Source organism: Peromyscus leucopus, chromosome 6, assembly GCF_004664715.2.
Source record: "Peromyscus leucopus breed LL Stock chromosome 6, UCI_PerLeu_2.1, whole genome shotgun sequence".
NCBI classification, from domain to species: domain Eukaryota; kingdom Metazoa; phylum Chordata; class Mammalia; order Rodentia; family Cricetidae; genus Peromyscus; species Peromyscus leucopus.
In genome coordinates this window covers 61095417-61117345 of record NC_051068.1, presented here as the reverse complement: position 1 = coordinate 61117345, position 21929 = coordinate 61095417, and the positions used below count along the sequence as shown (strand labels likewise).

The window sequence follows — 21929 nt, the reverse complement described above, 5'->3', positions numbered from 1 at the left end:
CTTAGCAACATGGCTGCCCCCTGCCTCTCTTGTGGTTGTAGAATACTCAGCTGCTTTGGGTAGCCCCCAGAGGGAGCCTAGGGGAGCCCTGGCACAGTGATGGATGTGGGGAGAAGAGACCCCACTCATCTTGATTGTCCCAGGGCATCCCGAGGTAAATGTCAATTAGCTCAGCCAGCCACTTGACGCTCCTCACACAGACTCAACCCTTTGGGACCTAGAAAGCCCAAAGAAAAGCTTAAGAGAGTGAGGACTTGCGGAGTTCCTCTTAGAGATCCACACTTCCGTATGGTAAAGCCTCCGCATCATGGGACGTTGTCACACATCCATCCATCCCTGGCTATACAAGGAAAGCTTTGGGGAGCTTGGGCACACCTTGGCCTGGAGACAGACTGAAGTTAAAGGAGAGGCTCTCACCCTTCAAATGTGTTGTACGTGCGTGCGCGCGCACACACACACACACACACACACACACACACACACACACACACACACACAGAGAAAAAAAGGATCTTGGCTTCTAATTTACAAAGTAGCTCTCCCGGGATCAGGCTTGATTTAACTGAAAGTGGGTCACCCTGTTTTCCTTTTGCAGGAAGACTGCCCTCTTTCTTCTAGCTGAGTCATCAGTAACAGTACCAATCCAAGTATAGATGAATGATCGAGCAGGCTCCTAACTTAACCCAAAGATCCTGTCGGGTGGAGCGGGGAGATACAGTGCACATGCGCGTGTGTTCGTGTGTGCCTGGGTGTGTAGAGGCCAGAGGCCGGTGCCTTCTTTGGTTCCTGTCCACCTTATTTTTTGAGACATGGGGTCACCAACTGGGCTAGCCTGGCCTGTGAATGAGTCAGGGCTCTGCTGTCTCTGCTCACTAGATCTGGGATTACAGGCATCCCCACCATGCCCTGCTTTTCCTAGGAATTGAAACTCGGGTCCCCAGGCTTGTGTGGCCAGCCCTTTACTGACTGAACCATCTCTTCAGCCCCTAAAACACCTGTCCTTTACATGGGGCTTCACCTGCGCCTTGAGCGCCAGGTGTCCCCTGCCCTGGGGTAGCATGGTATCCATTTTAATGACAAGTTCATCATTTCCTTTCTATAATCATGTTGGGGGATTTTGTTCTACTAGAGAAGCTGATTTTTTTTTTTTTACCATCATTATCAGCTGAAGAACTTTTTAAAAATGTAAGCACATTATTAAAAGAAACTCAGCAGAGAGGTCCAAAGACAGACGCCGAGCCAGGAGGGCCACGAAGCTGGTGTGCAGAGCCAGAAGTGAAGTCAGGCGTGAGCGTGAGTGTCAGCACTCAGGAGGCTGAGTCCGGACGGTAATGAGTCTGAGCCAGCCTGGGCTACCTAGTGAGACCCTGTCTGAAAAATGAGGAGGAAAAAAAAATGGAATTTTGTACTGTTGGGATGGTGCTGAATAAAGTATAAAGCATAGCACAGCTTACAAATGATATGCTTCCACTGTATTTTTCAGCCATCTTCCCCAGACCGGCCTTGCCAGTCTGGGCTCCCTCCCTCCCTTCTAGCTTCTCCCCCCCCCCTTCCATTCTCCCTTCCTATTCTTCCTCAAGCTGGTGTCAGCAACAAAACTGGACACTTTTCTCATCTGAGTGGTGTAATTTGGGGTGAGAAGCATGCTCTGGATCTTGGAACTGCAGACACAGCATTCTCCTCTCATGTCGTCTCCTATCAGTTTTCCCCCCATGTGGTGGTAATTCCCATGAAACTGGAGGAGACTCGAGCAAGTGAGCCAGGGAAAACAGGAGAGTGGATGTGAGGGAAGAAAGGCTGGGGCAGGGTTTTTCTGTGCAAGGACTGTGTTTCCTGTTTGCCGGGTTGCTTTTCCCACAACATGCCATGTTTAGCTGGTAAAACCGCCCTTAATGAGGGCCCCCTGTGCCAAGTCTGAGGCTGTTTCCTGCCGTGCATATGTGTCCTCTGTAGTTTTCCAGTCCTTCCTCTGAATTTGTGAACATGTTAAAATATGTTGCTAATACTTATCCTCTGGATGATAACGTGTGTTGGTAAGCTTCAGACCGTCACACCGGGAGGTGTCACACATTGACAGCATTCACCACAGACATGCTTTGTCACACACAGAGTCTAGCTTCTTTTTCCCACTGTCACGCTTTAGGCCACCACCAGCAGCACACTGTGTTTATTCAGAAGTGAGTGACCATGGAGTACCAGGCACACCCTGCTCCAGCTTCTGGGATAACAGCAGTGTGCAGACAAACATCCCTGTCCCGCAAACATTCCACGGCGGGCTGAGGGAGCCATGCAGGGGTGGGAAGATGATATGCGATGTAAATAAATCGCATATTGTGTCAAGAGAGGTTTTAGTCCGTTCTTTCCTGTAACAAAACTACCAGAGACTCCGGGGTTTTCAACAATTGTTTCTCCGGGTGCTGGAGGCTGGAAGTCCAAGTTCAGGGAACCAAGACGGCAGGGTTCTGGAGAGAGCTGCCCTCCAGCTTTGCAGACAGATGGCCTTCCCTTTATTCCATCCTCACATGGAGAGAGAGGGGCGGGGAGAGAGAGCGGCATGCTTCCTTCATGCCAGGAAGCACAGTGGGAAACATGCCATCAACCCGAATCTGCTGAGGACAGACAGCCCTTGCCCAGAGTGCCGGGGATGACCAGTTCCTGGTCTCCTTGACTCAAAAAGCAATATGGACATGGATTCTTGCCTGGCCCCCTTTCTCATCTGGGTCTCTGGAGTGTCAAGACCTTTCCTACCCACATAAGCAGCAGAAGTCTGCAGGATAATGGAGACAGAAACTCCACCTGCTGTCCCGCTCAGCTCAGATCCTGTCGTCAGGGCTCCATCCTCAAGGCCTAATGCTCTCCCACAAATGACCACAGTCTCCAAATTACATTAGGAGCTAGGGCTTCAACATACGAATGGGGGCTGGGTGGGGTTGTTGCTGCACAAACATGGGGTCCATAAGAGAAAAATAGGCGTTTATGGAGCCAAAGCCAGCAAAGACAAGGGATAAGGATACCGTGTGATCAGGTTGAGTAGGAGACTCCCAACAAAGCAGTAGGGGATGGGGTCAGGGATAGGGGTGGGAGCAGGGGTGGAGGCGAGAGGGCCTCTGGAACGCTCCAGGGAACTTCAGCTTGGTTTCATATAATAGCTCTTCTAGCTGGTGAATGTCAGTATCTGTCTAATATAGACTGTGTCATAGAAAAATGACTTTTGACCAGGTATGGTGGCTGGTGGCCTCTAACTCCAGCACTTGGAAGGTTGAGATAGGGGGATTTTTTGAGAACCTGGGTTGCATAACAAGACCCAATTTCAAGAAGAAAGGCTCTTCTACCTTCCCCTCGGTTGGCCTTTGGCCAATGGGTGTGCCAGCAGCTCTGCCTGGGTTCCATGGATGGTTTCTTCACCTTAATTCTGCTGATCTCCAGCAGAAGAGCAGTTCCGTCACTCTCCTGCCTTGATTTCTGCCACATCTGTGGGTAGAAAGGATTGCCAACATTTTAGAAGCTCAGATAGGGAGGGATGTCCTGGGAGAATGTAGTTAGGTACTCATTGCTGGTAGTGCTCAAGCCCTTTGATTAAAGACTGTCGCCTACTCGGAGGCCTAGAAGCGTCCCACCATGCACACTGGCTCATGCTGTGCCTGAGTTCTTCCAAGCACATTGTCCCTTTAGGAGCAATGAAGTGCTTTCCGGTTAGTGCACATCCAGAAATATTCCCAGAAGTGTTCTTATCCTGGCAAAGCTGGGGGTCTTGGGGGCTTGGAAACCTTTTGTGTTGATTGTGGGAGTTCTAAAGAGCAAGATGCCTTCAACAGGTCACTTGTGACAGATCTGCGGCATTGTCATGATTTTAAATTAGTGTTAATGAGTAGGCATAATTAATTTACCATGTAAATGAGCAACACTAACAAAGACATCATCATTCACCACAATAATTACCGTAGAATTAGAATCAAATGTGTTTTTTTAAGCTTTAGAGCATAAAAAACATTGGTTTAAGGGATTTTATTCCGTTACTATATATAATTTGATCAAAACAAGGTTTTTAAAAAATAACTTAATCCGTATGTGTTCTCTGCCCCTCCATCCCTTCCTTCTGCTGTGTTATCCAGCATTGCTGAGCATGTGACGGTCACATGAAAAACATCAAACATATTCAAGGACAGCTGAGATAGCTCAGCAGGTAAATGTGCTGCTGCCAAGCCTTAGCCCTCTGAGTGGGAGGAGAGAAATGACTCCCAAAGTTATTCTCTGACCCTCCACATGCTTGCTGCGGCAGGCACAGTCGCCCCCTCCCCCACACCCTCCAACACAAATGGGTAAATAAACGCAACTTTAAACTTTTAAAGCTATTCAAAATAAAATTTAGTTGGCTTTTCCGCCCCCAAAAATATTTATTTTTATTTTATGCATATGAGTGTTCTGCCTCCATGGATATCTGTGTATCACATGTATGCCCTGGAAGCCAGAGCGGGTGTCAGATCCCCTGGAAGTGAAGTTACTGTTGTGAGCCACCCTATGGGTTCGGGGATCTGAACCCAGGTCTCGGCAAGACCGGCAAGGGTTTGTAACTGCCGAGTCATCCCTCCTCCAGCCCCTATTTAATGATAAACTTAACAGAATGTGTGGGAATAAGGGCTCAAACCTTATATTGAATGCTGAGTATGTGTTCTCTCCTTGAGCTGCATCTCCACCCATCACTGTCATTAAATAATAATAATAATAATAATAATAATAATAATAATAGTAATAGTAATAATCGAACCCTTAGTGGATTTCTGTTCAGGAATTGTGTTGCTTTCTCACAGTCATGCAAATTTTACTGCCACCCAAGAGAGCATGCTGCTACTTTTATAACAAGTGTCACCCTTGTTTAAGATTAGCCGTCAGAGGAGGCAGAAAACCCGAAACCTGAGCTTTCTGCTCCATTGATCTTCCTGGATGACCTTGGGTAGGTCATTTCAACCCTCCGCTTTGGTTTGCTCATCTCTAGACAGACAGTGCTTTCCTTCAGTCGTCTGATGTCACAGGGATGTGGTCAAGCTCCGAGAGATGAACCGCCCGCCCTTCATCCCATCAAGGAACATCTTTCTCCCGCTCTTCAGGGAGCACTCCATGAAAAGCCTAGCTGCCAGTGCTGGCCAATTAGATATTCCTGCCTCCACTGCCTCACCAGCAGGGAGCTCTGACTGAAGGTGATGCTCCTGCCTCACAGACATTCACCAGGTGCCATTTGTTAATCAGATTCCTTTATAAACCCGTCATGGGTGTAACTCTGCTAAAATGGATCTTGACAGGGTTTTATTTTTTAAATTTTATTTTTAATTAAAATGTAATTATACCATTTCCTCCGCTCCTTCTCCTCCTTCCCACCCTTTTCCATGACCCTTCTCTCAAATGCATGGCCTCTTTTTCTCTAATTATTATTATCATAGCTACATAAAAATATACTAGACAGTGAAAGTGGAAAACCCAGTGTGAAACTCCATAGCGTCAGAATGCCTGTTCCTAACTATGAAGAAGTTCATTGAGATGTGTAGACTTGGGATCTGGTTAGTTTTGACGCGTGGTATCTATTTTATCTGCACGTGTTTAATAAGTATAAAATTAGAATAAATATGAAATTAGTCACATATATACATATAAAAATGAATAAATATATAATTATAGCATGCTGAGCCCATTGGTATTGCCTGTATGTATATGCTGTTAGGGCTGATGATAATAATAATAATAATAATAATAATAATAATAAGTAATAATAATAAAAACCCTTGGTGAATTTTTGTTCATGAATTGTGTCAATTTCTCACAGTCAAGCAAGTTTTACTGCCACCCAAGTGGCGATAAAACTCGGATTGTAAGATCCAGAGTTTTCTTAATAAAACTTGGGGCTGGATTACTTCAGAGCACTGGCTTTCTTTCAGAAGACTGGTTTGGTTCCCAGCACCCACGTGATGGCTCACAACCATCTGTAATTCCAATTCCAGGGAATGTGACACCCGTTCCTGGCTTCTTCAGGCACCAGACATGCTTGTGGTGCACACACATGCATGCAGGCAAAACACTCATATACGTAGAATAAAAGTAAACAAATCTTTAAAGCAAAGAGCTGAAGAGCATCTAAAAACATTGGTTATTTGGTGAGGCACGAGAACTATCATTCGTGTTTGGAAGAGTGGTGCCCACAGAGAGCATGGGACTGCTGATGTTGTAACTACATGCTGTAGTTCCCAGCTTCAGACACAGGTCACAGACCAAGTTCTAGCGTCAAATGTAAATCAAGCTCCCAGAGCAAAGCCTTAGCAAAACACAAGGTCAGAGTGGTGGGCAGCTTAAGAGGTGCAAAGGCTGTAAGTTTCAGAGATACCTATACTATGCGCGCGCACACTCGCACAAAAAAAGAATAAATTTTTCATTTCTTTTATGTTGATGATGAACTAGTTTTTGTCTGCACTCTCTTCCTCCCTCCCTCTCCTCCTTCCTACCTTCCATCTTTGCCTTGAGAACAAGAGGCCTGTGAGCACCACCTTACCAAGAGTTTCGAAAATTGAGAAGTGAATTTCAGCTCAACCCATGCTAACTTTTTGAGATAGGAGCCAGAACCTTGAAGGTAGTGGCCGAGCTGTGTCTGTTATAACTTCCTGCCCAATGGACTCTGCTTTCCTCTCTGGGGTCTTTGTGACATGCGCAATCTCTTCCTATTTGAAGCTTCCTCTGACTTCTCTTTTCCCTTCAAACATACAGAGGTGAGGGAGATTCCTTTATGATTCCAGGGACTGCCTCTGCATTCTCTCCACTCTGTTACTAGATAGCCCAGGTGAAGGAAAGGGGTGGGCTCTGGGGCCGTGCAGTGGGGAAGCCAGAGGGAAGCCTGGGTCTGTGAGCTCTGTCAAGCCCGGTTAGCTGTGAAGACCCACCTCCTTGCAGCCGCAGTCCCTGAGAGCCTTCCCCACACTTCAGTTCGGAGGGAGAAATGCCCTTTACAAATGGAAAATTCATGTCCGTTTTAGACAAAGAGGGGAGATGGCTTCTTTGTGTGTGCTGATGTTAAAACGCCCAAGTCTGGTCACCTCCTAGGGTTTTGCACCTCTTTTTTTTTTTTTTTTTTAATGAAACTTCCAAGCATGTAGAGTTAAGAATGCTAGCACAGGGAAAAACAAAAAACAAAAAACAAAAAAAAAGCGAACAAACAAAATAATGCTAACATCAGAACTGCAGAGACCGCCCAGCGGGTAAAGGAGCTTGCTGCTGATGCTGAGGACCTGGGTTCAACCACTGGATCCGCATGGCCAAAGGAGAGCCAGTTCACACAAGTTGTCCCCTGACCTCCACACGTGCAGTCACATGCCCACACACGTGCACACAAACAAAACAAGTAAATGTTAAAAAAAAAAAAAATTAACATCAGTACAATCTGTATAACTTCCCCCGGGGATGTCTTTCATGTCTTTCATCAGTTTATTTATAGGCTCTAGGTACATAAGAGGAGATAAGGTTTTTCCAATGACTGCATATTGTTCCTCAACAGCTTTCAGTTAAAATAACTCACACCAATGTGATGTGTTTGGCAGTGACGTCTTCTAGTCCCCTCAAAGTATAATATCCTGAGTGTCATCTGAACATAAAAGGCAAATGTATATCTGAAATACAGTCGTGAGTAAAGGCATGCGCTTAGCTATGTAACTGCCCCCTCGGCTGCCGCTCACTTTTAAACTCAGCAAACATCTTCTTGTAGGACACACCCTCGTCTACCTGTGTTTAGAATGGAAGAGCCCAGGATTGGTGTGCATGTGTTTTACGGGGTCATCATGTGTTTTCCTTTTGGCTTTTCTCTCTGACTGCAGCAGCGTGCAGGGTCGAGGACAGCCGGCCCCCCATGTCAGTGGTCTAGGATGGCCAGTGAGGGCGCCAGCATCCCAAGTCCTGTGGTGCGCCAGATTGACAAGCAGTTTCTGATCTGCAGTATATGCCTGGAACGGTACAAGAACCCCAAGGTCCTGCCCTGTCTGCACACTTTCTGCGAGAGGTAAGCTTCTTTTGTTCACTCACCTGCTCAGGCTCTTTCCCAGGACTCCACTGCTACCCCAAGGGGGACAATGCCTGACTTGTGCTCCTAACAGACATCGAGGAATCCAGTCAGGAACTGCCAGGGACTTACTTCGTTTCAAACGATTACAAGTCTGAGAAAGCATCCAGGAACGGACTGGCTCGCCTCCAAAAGACAGAGCTAAAGAAAACACACTTCTTACTTGTCTTTCTTGAAAGAGTGTTTCCGTTGCTATTTCATTTTAAAGATTCTGTTTGTTTATTTATTTATTTAATCTTGAGGCAGGCTTTCACTATGTAGACCAGGCTGACCTTGAGCTCACAGAGAATTGCCTGCTTCTGCATTCCCAAGTGCTGAGATTAAAGGTGTGTATCACTACGCCTGGCTAGGAGTTTATTTTTATTTATGTATATGTATGTGTGTGTCTGTTTGTCTGTCTGTGGGCAGAGGCCAGAAAAGGGTGTCAGATACCCAGGAGCTTGAGTTACAGGTGGTTGTGAGCCACTGACTGGATGTGGGTGCTAGGAACCACACTTGAACCCTATGTAAGAGCAACTAGCACTCTTGGACACAGAACCACTTCTCCAGTCCTTTATATACACTTTTATACTCCGTGGCTTGACTTACTATGTTTTAAAAAAAAAAAGCCCATAAGGATAAGAAGTTTGTTTCACGACCTGCTTGGTGGCCCAAGCCTGTAATTACAGTACTTGGGAGGCTGAGGTAGTAGAATCTTGAGTTTGAAGATAGTCTTGGCTATTGAGAGCTTGTCTTTAAAAAACAAAACAAAAAACAGAATCGGGAGTGGTGGCACACTCCTTTAATCCCAGTACTCGGGAGGCAGAGGCAGGCGGATCTCTGTGAGTTCAAATGTCTACATAGTGAATTCCAGGACCGCCAGGCCTATGTAAAAAGACCCTGTCTCAAAAACAAACAAACAAAAAACCAAAACAACAACAAAAACAGGAAGAGAAGTTCTTAGCATGGAGTTTACTTGTGACTTATTTTAAGTGTATCCTTAGCAAGGCTTTATAAATACTGTTCTTCAAAATGAATGAATACTCTAGCAATGTTGAAACATATGTTGTTAAATACATTTTTCTTACTTAATAGATGTAATTAAAATAGTATACTTCCTATTTCTAGGTCATGAACTCAGTACTTTCAATGATTTCAAATAGATGCTGATTTTATTTACCATCCAATTCAAAACACATTTATTATTTAACTGGTGATTTTTAAAAAAAAGAGTTGATTTACTCTGAAGGGTCCTGCTGCAGCAGAAAGACTACATCCTTGATGGCGGTGATGGGTAGAGGGAAGGTACATGTGCCTCTCAATAGATGTTGTGGGGTTTTCCTTTCATTTGGAATTATGTAGTGGGTTGTTTTGTTTTAGTGATGGTGCATATTTCACACCTGTGCTTTTTATTTCATTCATATTTATCCAAGTGCTTTGTAATTCATATCCTCCAATAATTAAATAGTGATCATCCCCTCCCCTACCCCAACGCTGACTGGGCATGGCCAAACGCAAAGCCCAGAGAACTGCCACTCTGTCCCTGGGTACAGATAGTGACACCATTACTTTATTTGCAGCAGTCACCATAGCCTGGCACTTACACAGTATGTACCTGCTGAGAGTCACTCAGTCCATGCTCAACAGAACTGCCTAATTTCTGTGTTTATAGCATCCTCTCAGGGGCTTTTTTGATACTTCTTTCTTAACCATGTTAGGTAAGAAGCAACACTTCTGAGCTGTGCAGGGTCCACCCCTGCTAAGCTTTGCCTCTGTCCAGCAATGCATGGCAGAGACTCATGAGCTCCTACTGTAGGGAGTCCCTGTGGGATGCATTAGACTTGTTCTAGCAGTGTGCTCATTGGAGCGGCTCCTTTTGACAGTGCTCAGCAGCTTTACTTAGAAGGTTTAGTTTTTATAGAGAGAAGTTGTACAGCTGGTCACTTAACCCAGTGTCTTCTAAAACACCATCAACAAGGCTGAGAAGGAGAACAAAACTAAACATCTCCTGGCCAGTTATGAACTCCCAACCATTCCAATTAATACATTAAACCAGGGACAGGGTTGGAGAGATGGCTCAGAGGTTAAGAGCACTGGCTGCTTTTCCTGGAGGTCCTGAGTTCAATTCCCAGCATCCACATGGTGGCTCACGACCATCTGTAATGAGATCTGGTGCCCTCTTCTGTCGTCCAAGAGGGGACCAGGCAGGAGACTGTATATATAATGAATAAATAAAGATTTATTTAAAAAAATAGATAAATAAACCAGGAGCCGGGCGGTGGTGGTGCACGCCTTTAATCCCAGCACTCGGGAGGCAGAGCCAGGCGGATCTCTGTGAGTTCAAGGCCAGCCTGGAGTACCAAGTGAGTCCCAGGGAAGGCACAAAGCTACACAGAGAAACCCTGTCTCGAAAAACAAAACAAAAAAAAAGATTTATTTTAAAAAATAAATAAACCAGGGACAAATGCTGGACCTCCAAACTCCACAGGAAGCCATGGTAGTAGAGCATTTGCCTCACCAGGGAGGCTTCCCTGCAGGAATGATTGCTAAGCGGAACACCCAAGAGTCAGTGAAAGTTAGTTAAGAGAGGTGAACGAGAGAAGAGAATGTCAGAGATATGTAGAAGCGTCATCGTAAGGGACTAGGAGATGGGGAGGATTTAACCCCACCCCCCCAACCCCCCATGGCTGTGTTCTTCAAATCAAGAGGCCAAGGACACTCCAGGGCTAGATCATAATGTGAGAAACCCATGGTCCCACATGTGGAATCCCATCTTGCACAGAAAGAACAGCGGTTGCCCTGGTGGGCTTTCATCTCAGCTGAGAGGAGACAGGGATTTGCATGGTTTGTTTCTCATTTTAACAAGGTCACTCTGACTGCAATGTGGAGAAGGCTTACAGAGATTAGCATAGGTGCCACGTGTAAAGCCCTTGCCTGAGTCTAAAAGAGAATGTAGAATAGACATGAAGAGAACTGGAGAACTGAGGAAGGCTTTTAGAGATTGACAGGCCCTAATGATGGGGTGGGCGAAGGAAATGAAGGACGGGCGGGGGGGGGGGGGGGGCGGAGCTGCTATTTGATGAATGACTCCTAGTCTCTGTTTTACTTAGATGAGTGGATGGAGGTACCATTCATCAAGATAGGATGAGGACATGGTTTGAGGAAGAATGTTGGTTTGGTTTGTTGCTTGTTAGGTTGTATGACCCCTGAGACATCTAAAAAGTGTCAAAAAGTAGAAGACATAGGGCTTGGAGAGGGTATCTGTCATGGCGCTGGTGTGTGGGTTCATGAGTGTCCATTGAATGAAGACTCAGAGGTACCTTAAGAATGAATCTAGGAACTGAAGAGATGGCTCAGTGATTCTTCCAGAGGACCCGGGTTCAATTTCCAGCACCCACATGGCTGCTCACAACTGTCTGTAACTCCAGATCTAGGGTGCTAAAACACCAATGTACATAAAATAAATATTGGAAAAAAAGAGAATGAAGCTAGCCTTTCATGGCTGCAGGGGGATCCAGCCTCTAAGGACTGAAGCCTTTCCCTTCACCCAGGGCATTTTTATTTTTCTCCATATTTACACTTTAGCCAGTTGATTTCCATATGTTCAAAACAACCTGAAAGAAGCTTCCAAAAATACAATGCCAAGTACAAATTTCTAGATTCATCAGGTTCCAGAGTTTTCCAGGTTTCCTGAATCAAGTTTTGCATAGGCTTTGTATCCTTGGGAGACTCTCAGATAAGATGAACATAGAGCAACAAGAGAAGCAAAGGGTAACCAAGAAACAAAAGATGAATTGAGGCTAGGTGCTAGCACTCTGGAGCCAGAGCAGGTGCAGGCCAGCGGGGATTCTCCCCCAGGTTTCTGTCTGTTATACTCATAGTGGTGTGAGATCCCAGAGGAAGAAGAGGTTTCAGGATGGAGCTGTAACACCAAGCTTTGGTAACTCAGAAAACATAGAGGAACAGACGCCATAAAGACACAGGAAGATGATCCAGCACAAAAGGAAGTGGGGGCAAAGTCAAGCTTGCTGAAGGTCGGTTGTCTGGTAAAATATGATTGCCAATGCCTCTTGGCCTCAAGTATCATTTTTGACTTTGGCAGCTCTGTTTCATTTCTGGCAGAAGACTTGGTCCCAATGGCCTTTGAGACTCTCACCAGCTAACCCTACTTGGTGTTACTTTCTTCATCTGCAAAATAAGAGGCCACATTGGTGGTTCTCAAACTCTGGCTAAGCAGCTGGAAAACAGTGTACAGCATAGTTTTGGGTTTGTTTCTGCAGTGCTTGAATGAGACCTATGCATGCTGGGTAGACACTTAGCCAGTGAGTTGCAAGCCCAGCTCCAACTCTAGTTATTTAAAGGTTGAATTATGATATCAAACTGCCTGGGTTTGGATTCCCACCCTAACCCTGACCTACTAAAGAAAGCTAGGCGAGGTCCTTAGCCCCTCTCTATACCCATGTTTCTTCATTGTCCAAAGGGGTCATAATGGTGCCTCCTCTATAGGTTCGGGAGAATATTTCAAATGTAGTTTGCATTGTTAATACATTTCTTTCTTAACTAACTGGATGAAATGTGTGCTTCTTGAGGAGAAGCAAGAGATGCGGTCACTTAGTCTGTGTGTCTCATCCTTGCTTCAACCGAATATTTCCAGTCAGATTTATATATATATATATATAATTATGGTTTTGTGTCAACTGAATTTCAATGTTAACGAACATATCTGACATTTTCCCACCAACTGCAAAAGTCTACACATTTGTGAGCTCAATGCTTACAGAACAAGGCTTTCCAACCTTTGCTATGTATGTGAGTCACATGGGCATCTGACCTGGTAGGTCTATCAAGTTCCTTGGAAGGTCAAGGTCACTTGGTCTTGAACCAACCACACTATGACACTACAGAAGTCTGTGACATTTTCTTTCCTTAAGCACAGTCGTTTGTCTGGTCAGTGTATGGAGCCGACGTGAGGACAGGTTGGTTCTTGGTCTCTGAAGCATGATTTCTCTGGTACAGGACACCACAAAGTAGGTGTCTGCAAAGTGGCCCATTGTCAGCCATTGTTGAGGGGAACATGGATGGTACCTGCAGAAGTGGCCTGCTGTGCTGACTGCCCTCATGTGTATTCCCAAACAGGTGCCTGCAGAACTACATTCCAGCCCACAGCTTAACCCTCTCCTGCCCGGTGTGTCGCCAGACCTCCATCCTGCCTGAGAAAGGGGTGGCTGCATTGCAGAACAACTTCTTTATCACAAACCTCATGGACGTGCTGCAGCGAACGCCCGGCAGCAATGGCGAGGACTCTTCCATCCTGGAGACGGTCACCGCTGTGGCTGCAGGAAAGCCGCTTTCGTGCCCAAACCATGATGGGAATGTAAGTGAGGCAGACAGCAGGCTGCCTGGGGGACATGGTGGCTGTGGCCTTGGGTAGGCTTCGGGTACACACCTCAGAGAGTCTTCATTAAAGCAAAGATTATTAATAATATATTAATAACAGTCTGAGAAATGACTAATTAAAAACAAGTTTTTGACCACCCTCAGACTCTTTTTCCTACTCACTTTCTCTAACCAGAGTTACTTATAGCATAAAATCCGTCTTCATCATCTCTACTTGGAATATACTGTTGTGGTCCTCGGGAGAGAGAGTCAGTTGCTGCTTGCAAGCTAGGCACACAACACGCAAGTCAAAAATCATGGATACGGATTTAATAGCAGACAAGCTCTACAAATTGAAAGTGATTGCTAAAATGCTAATTAATTAGAGCTTATTTTTCTTGGAGAAGAGTTTTTCCTCATGTCTCAGATCCTACTCCTTAGGAAGGAAGAAATGAAGTTCTGTCCATCCCCGATAAAGACTACAGATTGTGAGTTGCAAACATACTTCCTGCTTCTAGCAAGCAGAATAACTGTTATAAATGCAAATGGGCCTATAAGACTCATCAAATAACTGACTCACAGTAGCTCTGTGCCTGGAAGGGACAGGGTAATGTCACGGCTAGAAGCACAGGTTTGTGAGTCAGCCTGGCTGATTCAAACCCTGCCTTTAAACACATTTCCTGCCTCCTCAGCTTTAGTGAGTTTATTAAACTCTCGCTCCCTTTTCTGTGTAAAGGAAGTAATAATGGTTTTTACCAAATAGAATTATTCAAAATTGGAAAATGAAATGTTTTGATGATATAAAGCGCATAGTAAGCTCTCAGTAAAGGTTAGCTGTTAAAATTATTTCTTGATCCAGGTGTGGTGTGCATACCTATAATCCTAGCACTCGAGAAGCTGATGAGTCTGAGACCAGCCTTGGCAATACAGAGAGACTCTCTAAAAATACATACATATTTCTTAGAGGTTGGATTGTAGCTCAGTGGTAGATTGCATGCCTAGTATCTTAGTTAATTCCCTATTGCTGTGATAAAACACTATGACCAAGGCAGCTTATAAAAGAAAGCATTTAATTTGGGGCTTAGGTTTCAGAGTTGTTAGAGTCCATGACTATTATGTCAGGGAGCATGGCAGCAGACAGGCAGGCATGATGCCGGAACAGTAGCTAAGAGCTCATATCTTTAGACACAACCATAAGTGTGAGGTAGATAGAGAGACAGGGAATCTTATGAGTCTTTTTGTTTTGTTTTGTTTTTTTGAGACAGTGTTTTACTGTGTAGCCTTGGCTGTCCTGGAATTTTCTCTGTACACCAGGCTGACCTTAAACTCACCTACCTCTGCATACCAAGTACTGGGATTAAAGGTGTGTGTCACCACTGCCTGGCTCACAGGAGTCTTTTGAAACCTCAGAGCCTGTTCCCAGTGACACACCTCCTTTAACAAGGCCATACCTCTTAATCCTTCCCAAACAGTTCCACCAGCTGGGGACCAAGCATTCAAATACGTGAGCCTATGGGGGCCATTCTCATTCCAACCATTACACCTAGCATGTGAAAGTCTCGGGATTCAATTCCTGGCACTGCTCCTTGTATTAGATGATGATGATGATGATGATGATGATGATGATGATGATGATGATGGGAAAGTCTCTGGATTCAATTCCTGGCACTGTTCCCTGTATTAGATGATGATGATGATGATCATGGGAAAGTCTCTGGATTCAATTCCTGGCACTGCTCCCTGTATTAGATGATGATGATGATGATGATGATGATGTGGTGGTGGTGGTGGTGGTGGTGATTTGGTGTTAGGAATCAAACCCAGGGCTTTCTGAATGCTCATGCCCTGTCACTGAACTATACCTCCATCCCTAATGCTATATTCATTCTAAGCAGTGACTTTATTCACTGTTTCCTTATACTGGCCACTTAAGAAGTGTTTGAAGCTACTTGTAATATAAATCCCACCCCCAGTGTGTTATAAACCACCACCAGAGCAAGTGGTTGTTAGAGCCGAGCATTCTTCCTCAGCCGTTGACTGCTTCTCACACTGCACTCGCCCGCTCTGCTTCAGCCAGCCTGGCCTCCTTAACCTCCTCAGTGGTGTTTCTGTCTTCAGCTAGCTGTCCCATTCCTTCTTCCCACGGTGTCCCATGCCTTCTCTTCTGTGGCTTGTTTGCCCTTCACCTTCATTCCCCGTTTCCTTCCCAGAAATTCTTCTCTAGCTACGCTCTCTGAGGCAAGCCTCCTCTTTTTTGAGACAGGGTCTCACTATGCACTCCTTACTGGTCTAGAACTGTCTGTGTAGACCAGGCTGGCCTTGAACTCGTGGAGATATGCCTGCCTCTGCCTTCTGAGTACTGGGAAGAAAGGCATGTGCCATCATGTCCAGCCACCTCTTGATAGCAATTTACCTTCATCATGTCACTTCCTATTCTGCCCCATGGCAATCATAATGTCATCTGTGGGCTGTTTGCTCATTGGTCTTGGAGCTCTCCCTCTAGAATGAGTTCAAGTGGGCAGAGACCTTAGCGCTGAGAATTGCATCTTCAGCAGACTGCTGCACAGATTTGCCAGACACCCGCACTCGGCTTCCCAACGCAGTCTGCAAGGCACCTACCTGTAAGTGACCCTTATCCATAGACACAGAGTCTCAGGCTTGGACAGGTTAAGCACCAGTTTGACTGACACATCATTGAAGCTAGACCTAGAATAAATATCATCCTGAGCTTTATGATAGCTTCAAACACAAGAAGACATCATGCCTTGCACATCTGTAACTAATTAGTAGTACACCAAGCTAGTAATAACACCAATGTATAATATATACACTATAATCCAAGGGAGACTAGTGTGTATGTTTTACCAAAAAAAGCTAAAAGTTTCCTCCTAAAGCAGGTTGAATGTTACTTTTCTGGCCCCTTTCCTTACTGGCTCAGAGTGAATACTGAGGCTCTCTGCCTGGATTCCCATCCTAAGTGCTACATCTAGGAAAACGTTTCTATCAGGTACAAGTTCCTGTAAAGTTTAGTTCAGTCACGGGGCTCCCTGCAGACCCTGCTTGGTAGGGAAGGAAGTCTTAGGAACACTAGGAGTCCAACTGTAGGCACCAGCCGAGATTTGAACCGGTGGTTGTGTAGAACGTCAAATAAATGGCACTTGGGAGGATAACATGGTAATCAATGTAAAGGTGTGGTGGTGTTCAGGAATGGTAGGCAGCTGGGGCACCTGGAACATGAAGTCTGGAGGTGAGGCCACCATACAGCTGGGCGGGAGACTTGCAGGGAGGAACAGAAAAGTAGCTCGGGAGAGATTGTGACACACTGTGATACCATCGAGAAAGCACTTGACCTAAATTCCAAAAACAGCATGGAACATTAAACCTTCAGAATAAGAGGTGAACAGTTGACTGTCTGAAGGGTGAACAGAGTAGTGAGACTGAGGCTGGGTATCAGGTTTGCATTTACTGAGATGTCCAGCTACTGTCGGTAAGTTGCGGGACTGGAGAGTATCACTGAGCCCAGAGCAGAAGACGTATTTCAGAGGAAAGAGTATGCTCATGTGAGAATCTGCCTGCCTTGGACGTTCATGCAGGAATCTGCCTCCCTCACATAAAAACCTGTGTGTTTTAGGAAGACAGTCTGTTGAGCAAAGCTGAGATTGGGAGAACTTGAGCCACTGAAATTGACCGTATAACTAGGCCACAACAAAACATCAGTGTATTTAGCTCCCGCCCAGTATACTAAAGTTAAACTGGCAAGTGTTCGTGGAAAAAACACAAAATGTCTTTTTGAAGCCACCACTATTTAATACATAAAGGGAGGGCAAAACAGGACTATATAAAACACAGAATTGGGGCCTGGAGAGATAGCTCAGCAGTTAAGAGCACTGGCTATTCTTCCAGTAGACCCAGGTTCAATTCCCAGTACCCACATGATAGCTCACAGATGTCTGTAACTCCAGTTCCAGGGGATCTAACACCTTCATGCAGGTAAAACACCAATGCACATAAAACAACAACAACAACAAAAAAAAAAAACATACAGAAGTGAATTTTTACCATCTCATGTATGGGGTATATAACTCCATATATTTTTTAAAGGAGATTTTTGTAGGTTAAATAAGTATTTTATTTTATTTGAGAAGAATGCAACTTAGGAAGTTGGAAGCCTGGTATGCGGCCTATATTGTGAGTTCAAAGACAACCTGGCCTATATAATGAGGCCCTGTCTCAAAAACAAACACACACAAAAACTCAAGAAGCTAAGAAAAGAACAACAAAGTAAATTATGAAACGTGAAGGAAAATAGTGTGTGAGATTCTTAGTATACTCCTGAGTAGTGAAAGACAAAAACTTCTCAGCTAATTTGTGGTTCATTTGTATGCCTGATACCAAAACCTAGGGAAGACAGAAAATGAAAGCTATTAATAATTTAACTTACAATACTAACCATAAAATTCTTAATGAAAATGCCTCAGAGAGTTCTTTATATGTAAGAATACTGACAAGGAAAATATGATTATCTCCAAAGAAATTGAACAAAGATCTTAGAAAATCCACAGGGAAAGCATAAATGGCTAAAAAAAAAAAATCGTATTAGGGAGGTTAGGCCTCACAAAAAATAATTATCTCTATTCTATTTTCTTTTAAAAGATGATAACCAGGGGCTGGAGAGATGGTTCATCAGGTAAGGGCACTCGCTGCACAGGTCTACGACCTGAGTTCAAACTCTGCACCCACAGAAGGTGGAAGGAGAGAACAATGCCACAGAGTGGTCTTGTGAAAAAAAAGAATAAATTGTTCTTTAGAAAGGTGAAGTCAGTTGGGCCCAAATATAACAGGCATTTCAGATAGCCTCTCAACTTTTAATTCAGCAATTCCACTAACAGAATTATTTGTAAGGAAATCATGGATAAGGTGATGATTTCCAATAGGAATGTTGTATTCTATATTAAATATTGACTTTCTATATTATAGTAAAAAATTGAAATAATATAAATTTACAATATTAGATACCTGATGAGGTTATTATCAGCCCATATAACTGATTGATGTGTGACTATTGAAGCTGATTGATTGATTTGATTGATAGATTGATTGATGGATGGGTACTAAGAATTTTTAGCCAGGGCAGAGCACAGGCTTTATCAAAGCCTCACTTACAGCCCCAGATCGATGTCTTTGAAACAAATGACATATAACTGTTGGTATATGTGAATATATTTATGTTTAGACTTCTGGCTTTTCTCTGTGAGACCACAGTGTATACAGTATGCACAGTACACAGTATATGCCATATGGATACAGTATCTATGTGGTGTGTACAGTATATACAGTGTATACAGTATGGAAAGAAGAATGACATTTTGTTCAGAAGGGACAGAGTTGCTGAGAGAATGGAAAAGTCTGCTGTGTTCTACTGTGCTGTCAGCCCAGGGTCTTCAGGAGCCAAGAAATGGCGATGGGCCAGAGAGATGAAAAGACCAGGACTTGGAGGAAGGATGCAGTTATTGGGAACTTGATCCTGGCTTCAGTCTGAGGCTCTGTTAAAGACCATTAAACACTGGCACACCTATGTACAATTTACATTGAACCCATCTCAAACTAGCAGGGGATGTGAGAGGGTTGATTCAAAACAGAGGAGACTGAGATGGAGGGAAGCTGTGGGGATCCGTCTGCTGGACTAATCCACTGTAGGCTCTGATCCAGCAGGAATGAGGGGGGAGAACTACATCAAAGGAGTTGATTGGCACCAGGCTGGTGTTGCCAGGCGACGACCGCAGGTCTGAGATTTTGGCAAGGATGTAATGGTGCCCTCCACTGAGGTGATTAACTCTAAAATCGCTATGCACTAGGAATGGTAGTGTTGCCTATAAATCTAGCACTTGGGAAGTTCAGGTAGGAGGATCACAAGTTCACAAGTTCGAAGCCAGCCTGGACTATGAAGCAAGACCCCCCATCTCAAAATAATGGGGTAATGGGTGGAGCTTGTCACCCACTCATAGGGCCCTGACTTCAAACCACAGCATGAAAAAAAAGTGAATAAAATTAAAATTACAGGATTTATGGTGTAGCTTGTGGTAGAGCATTTGCAAGGCCCTGGGTCCCCTCCCCAGAACCTCAGAAATAAATAAAGAGCAAAACAACTGAATTTCTATAAAAGACACTCTCTTTCTTAGGAAAACTAAGGAAGGAGGGGTCTCTGGCTACTGTCTGGTGGACAAATTAGAAAAGAATTCCTAGGTTAGTGACACATGTCTTTAATCACAGCACTGGGGAGGATCTCTGTGAGTCTGAGTTTGAAGCCAGTTTGGTCCGTATATTGAGACCCTGACTTACAGAGGAATAGAAAGGAATTCCTGAAGATGCTTTTCTGAGCCCACTTCAGCACCAGAGACCCTTGGATGCTAGATGCCCTGCTAATTCCAGCACCTCCAGAACCATTAACGGTTCTTCAGGTTAAAGTCCCCGCTCCTCTCCTTTCTGCCAAATGCAGTTCATCCCGTCACATCAAAAGCTAAATCTGTCTAAAGGCTCTGACCCTCCTTGAGGTGAACGAAGAAGTTGGAAGTATGTTCTGAGCACTTCCTCCATGCAGAATCGCTGTGAGTCTTCAGGATCATAAAATTTATGAACCAGCGAGAGGCCGTGGGGAATTAGCAGCACATGTCTTAGTGTCTTAGCTCTCTGTAGTCTGGTCATAGACGGTAGGAGTTGATGGCTACGCTTTGAAACGGGAATGCTCATTGCATCTGCAAGCCAAACGCAGCATCCCAGATAAACTGCTGCAGTTAATTGCCATGGGTAAATCTTTAAAAACTGGTCGAGCGTATGAAGGTTAATAAAATCAGGTGATTAACAGCAAAGTGGGGTGCTGCCACGCTGATTAGCACCAGTGGATGAAGGCCTGTCACGTGCTGAAATGCTGTGTGCTCTGCTCATTAAACCGCCGGGACCGCACTGCCAAGTCCTAAAGAAAACAGAATGACAGCCAGTGATCTAAGAGGCTCTTTGCTCTTAAAGCCAACACTTGAGCTCATGCCTTGTGATCCTGGGGAGACACATGACCAGGGAGCCCTGTCAGTGTTCAGTGAGGCTCCGTCCCACAACTAACAAGGACGTTGACAGGAAGGGGAATTCAGGGTGAGACTGCCCTCCCCTCCCCCATCAACTGTCAGGATCCCCACAAAGGCCTCCAGATTGGCCACAGGCCTGGAGCATCCTTTCCCCCCTAGGAATGCACGCGGCCCTGCCAGCTCCTCTGCTGATGAACACAGACGGTGACCACCTGTCAACACCAATAAGCTCACCCTGGCCTCTGGCCGCCCTCCCACCCCTGGGGACAGTGGCATCATCTCTCTAGAGGTGGATGAGCTCAGCTGAGGGGCACACAGTCACCCCACCATTAGTGCCGAACTCAACAAGCCTCAGCTGTGAAAGCCCAGAACGCGCATTTAAGAACCACTAGCTTTCGGCACTTCAAAAAATGATTCCAGAGTTCTTTCTCCCAGGACACACTTGGGGTATTGAGTCTCAGATAATGAACACTTGCTGCTGTCAACTCTAAGGTGCACTCAGGGTTGTTTTTTCTTTTCTTTTAAGGTAAAAAATCACATAACATCAAAGTCAATATTTCAAACACTTAAACGTATATAGTTAGTGGGTTTTATATTCATAAAATTGTGCAAATATCACCACTATCTGGTTCCAGAAGATTTTCATCACCCCCAAAAAGTAACTCCACATCTATAAACAACCATTTTGGCTTGGTGATGTCACATGCCCAGGTCATGATTTTCATATGTGACTCTCCCTGCAATCTTGGGATAAATCCTATCATCCTTTTGCTGTGTGGCTGGTTTTGTTAGTTCATAGCACAGGATTTTTTACCCAAATATACAAGGGATATCAATCAGTCTGTTATTCTTTTGCAATACCCTTGGCCCAGTGAATTAGGAAATGCTGCACAAACACATATACATACACATATACACACACACATACACACACACACACACACACACACACACACACACACACACACGATTCACTTTTTTTTATTTTTATTTTTTTGGGGACAGGGTCTCACTATATCACCTTGCCCTAGAACTCTACTACTCACTATGTAGACCAGGCAAGCTTTACACTCACAATGGTCTACCTGCCTCTGCCTCCCATGTGTTGGTATTAAAGGTGTACACCACCTCAACCTGTTCCTCTTATACTTTTTAGAAGCATTTGGGAAGGATTGGAATAATTTTTTTCTAATAATTTATTTTTATTTTTTGTTTGTTTTATGTGAATTGGTGTTTTGCTCATGTGAGGATGTCAGATTTCCCGGAGTATAGACAGTTATGAGCTGCCATGTGGGTGCCAGGAATTGAACCCAGGTCCTCTGGAAGAGCTGCCAGTGCTCTTCACTATGGAGCCATCTCTCCAGCCCCATGAAATAATTTCTTATCTAAAATGCTTGGCAGATTCTGTC

At 44.7% G+C, this 21929-nt stretch overlaps 1 protein-coding gene across 7 annotated transcripts in view; it reads left to right on the top strand.

Annotated features, from left to right (window-relative positions):
• Positions 1-21929, top strand: part of Trim2 (tripartite motif containing 2) — a 160888-nt gene that overhangs the window by 97948 nt on the left and 41011 nt on the right. For all 7 annotated transcript variants that reach the window (XM_037206695.1, XM_037206694.1, XM_037206693.1 and 4 more), the window contains exons 2-3: positions 7848-8029; positions 13205-13442. In XM_037206695.1, coding sequence (XP_037062590.1) covers positions 7896-8029; positions 13205-13442 — 372 coding nt within the window. In that variant the 5' untranslated portion in view covers positions 7848-7895. The remainder of the gene's footprint in view (positions 1-7847; positions 8030-13204; positions 13443-21929) is intronic.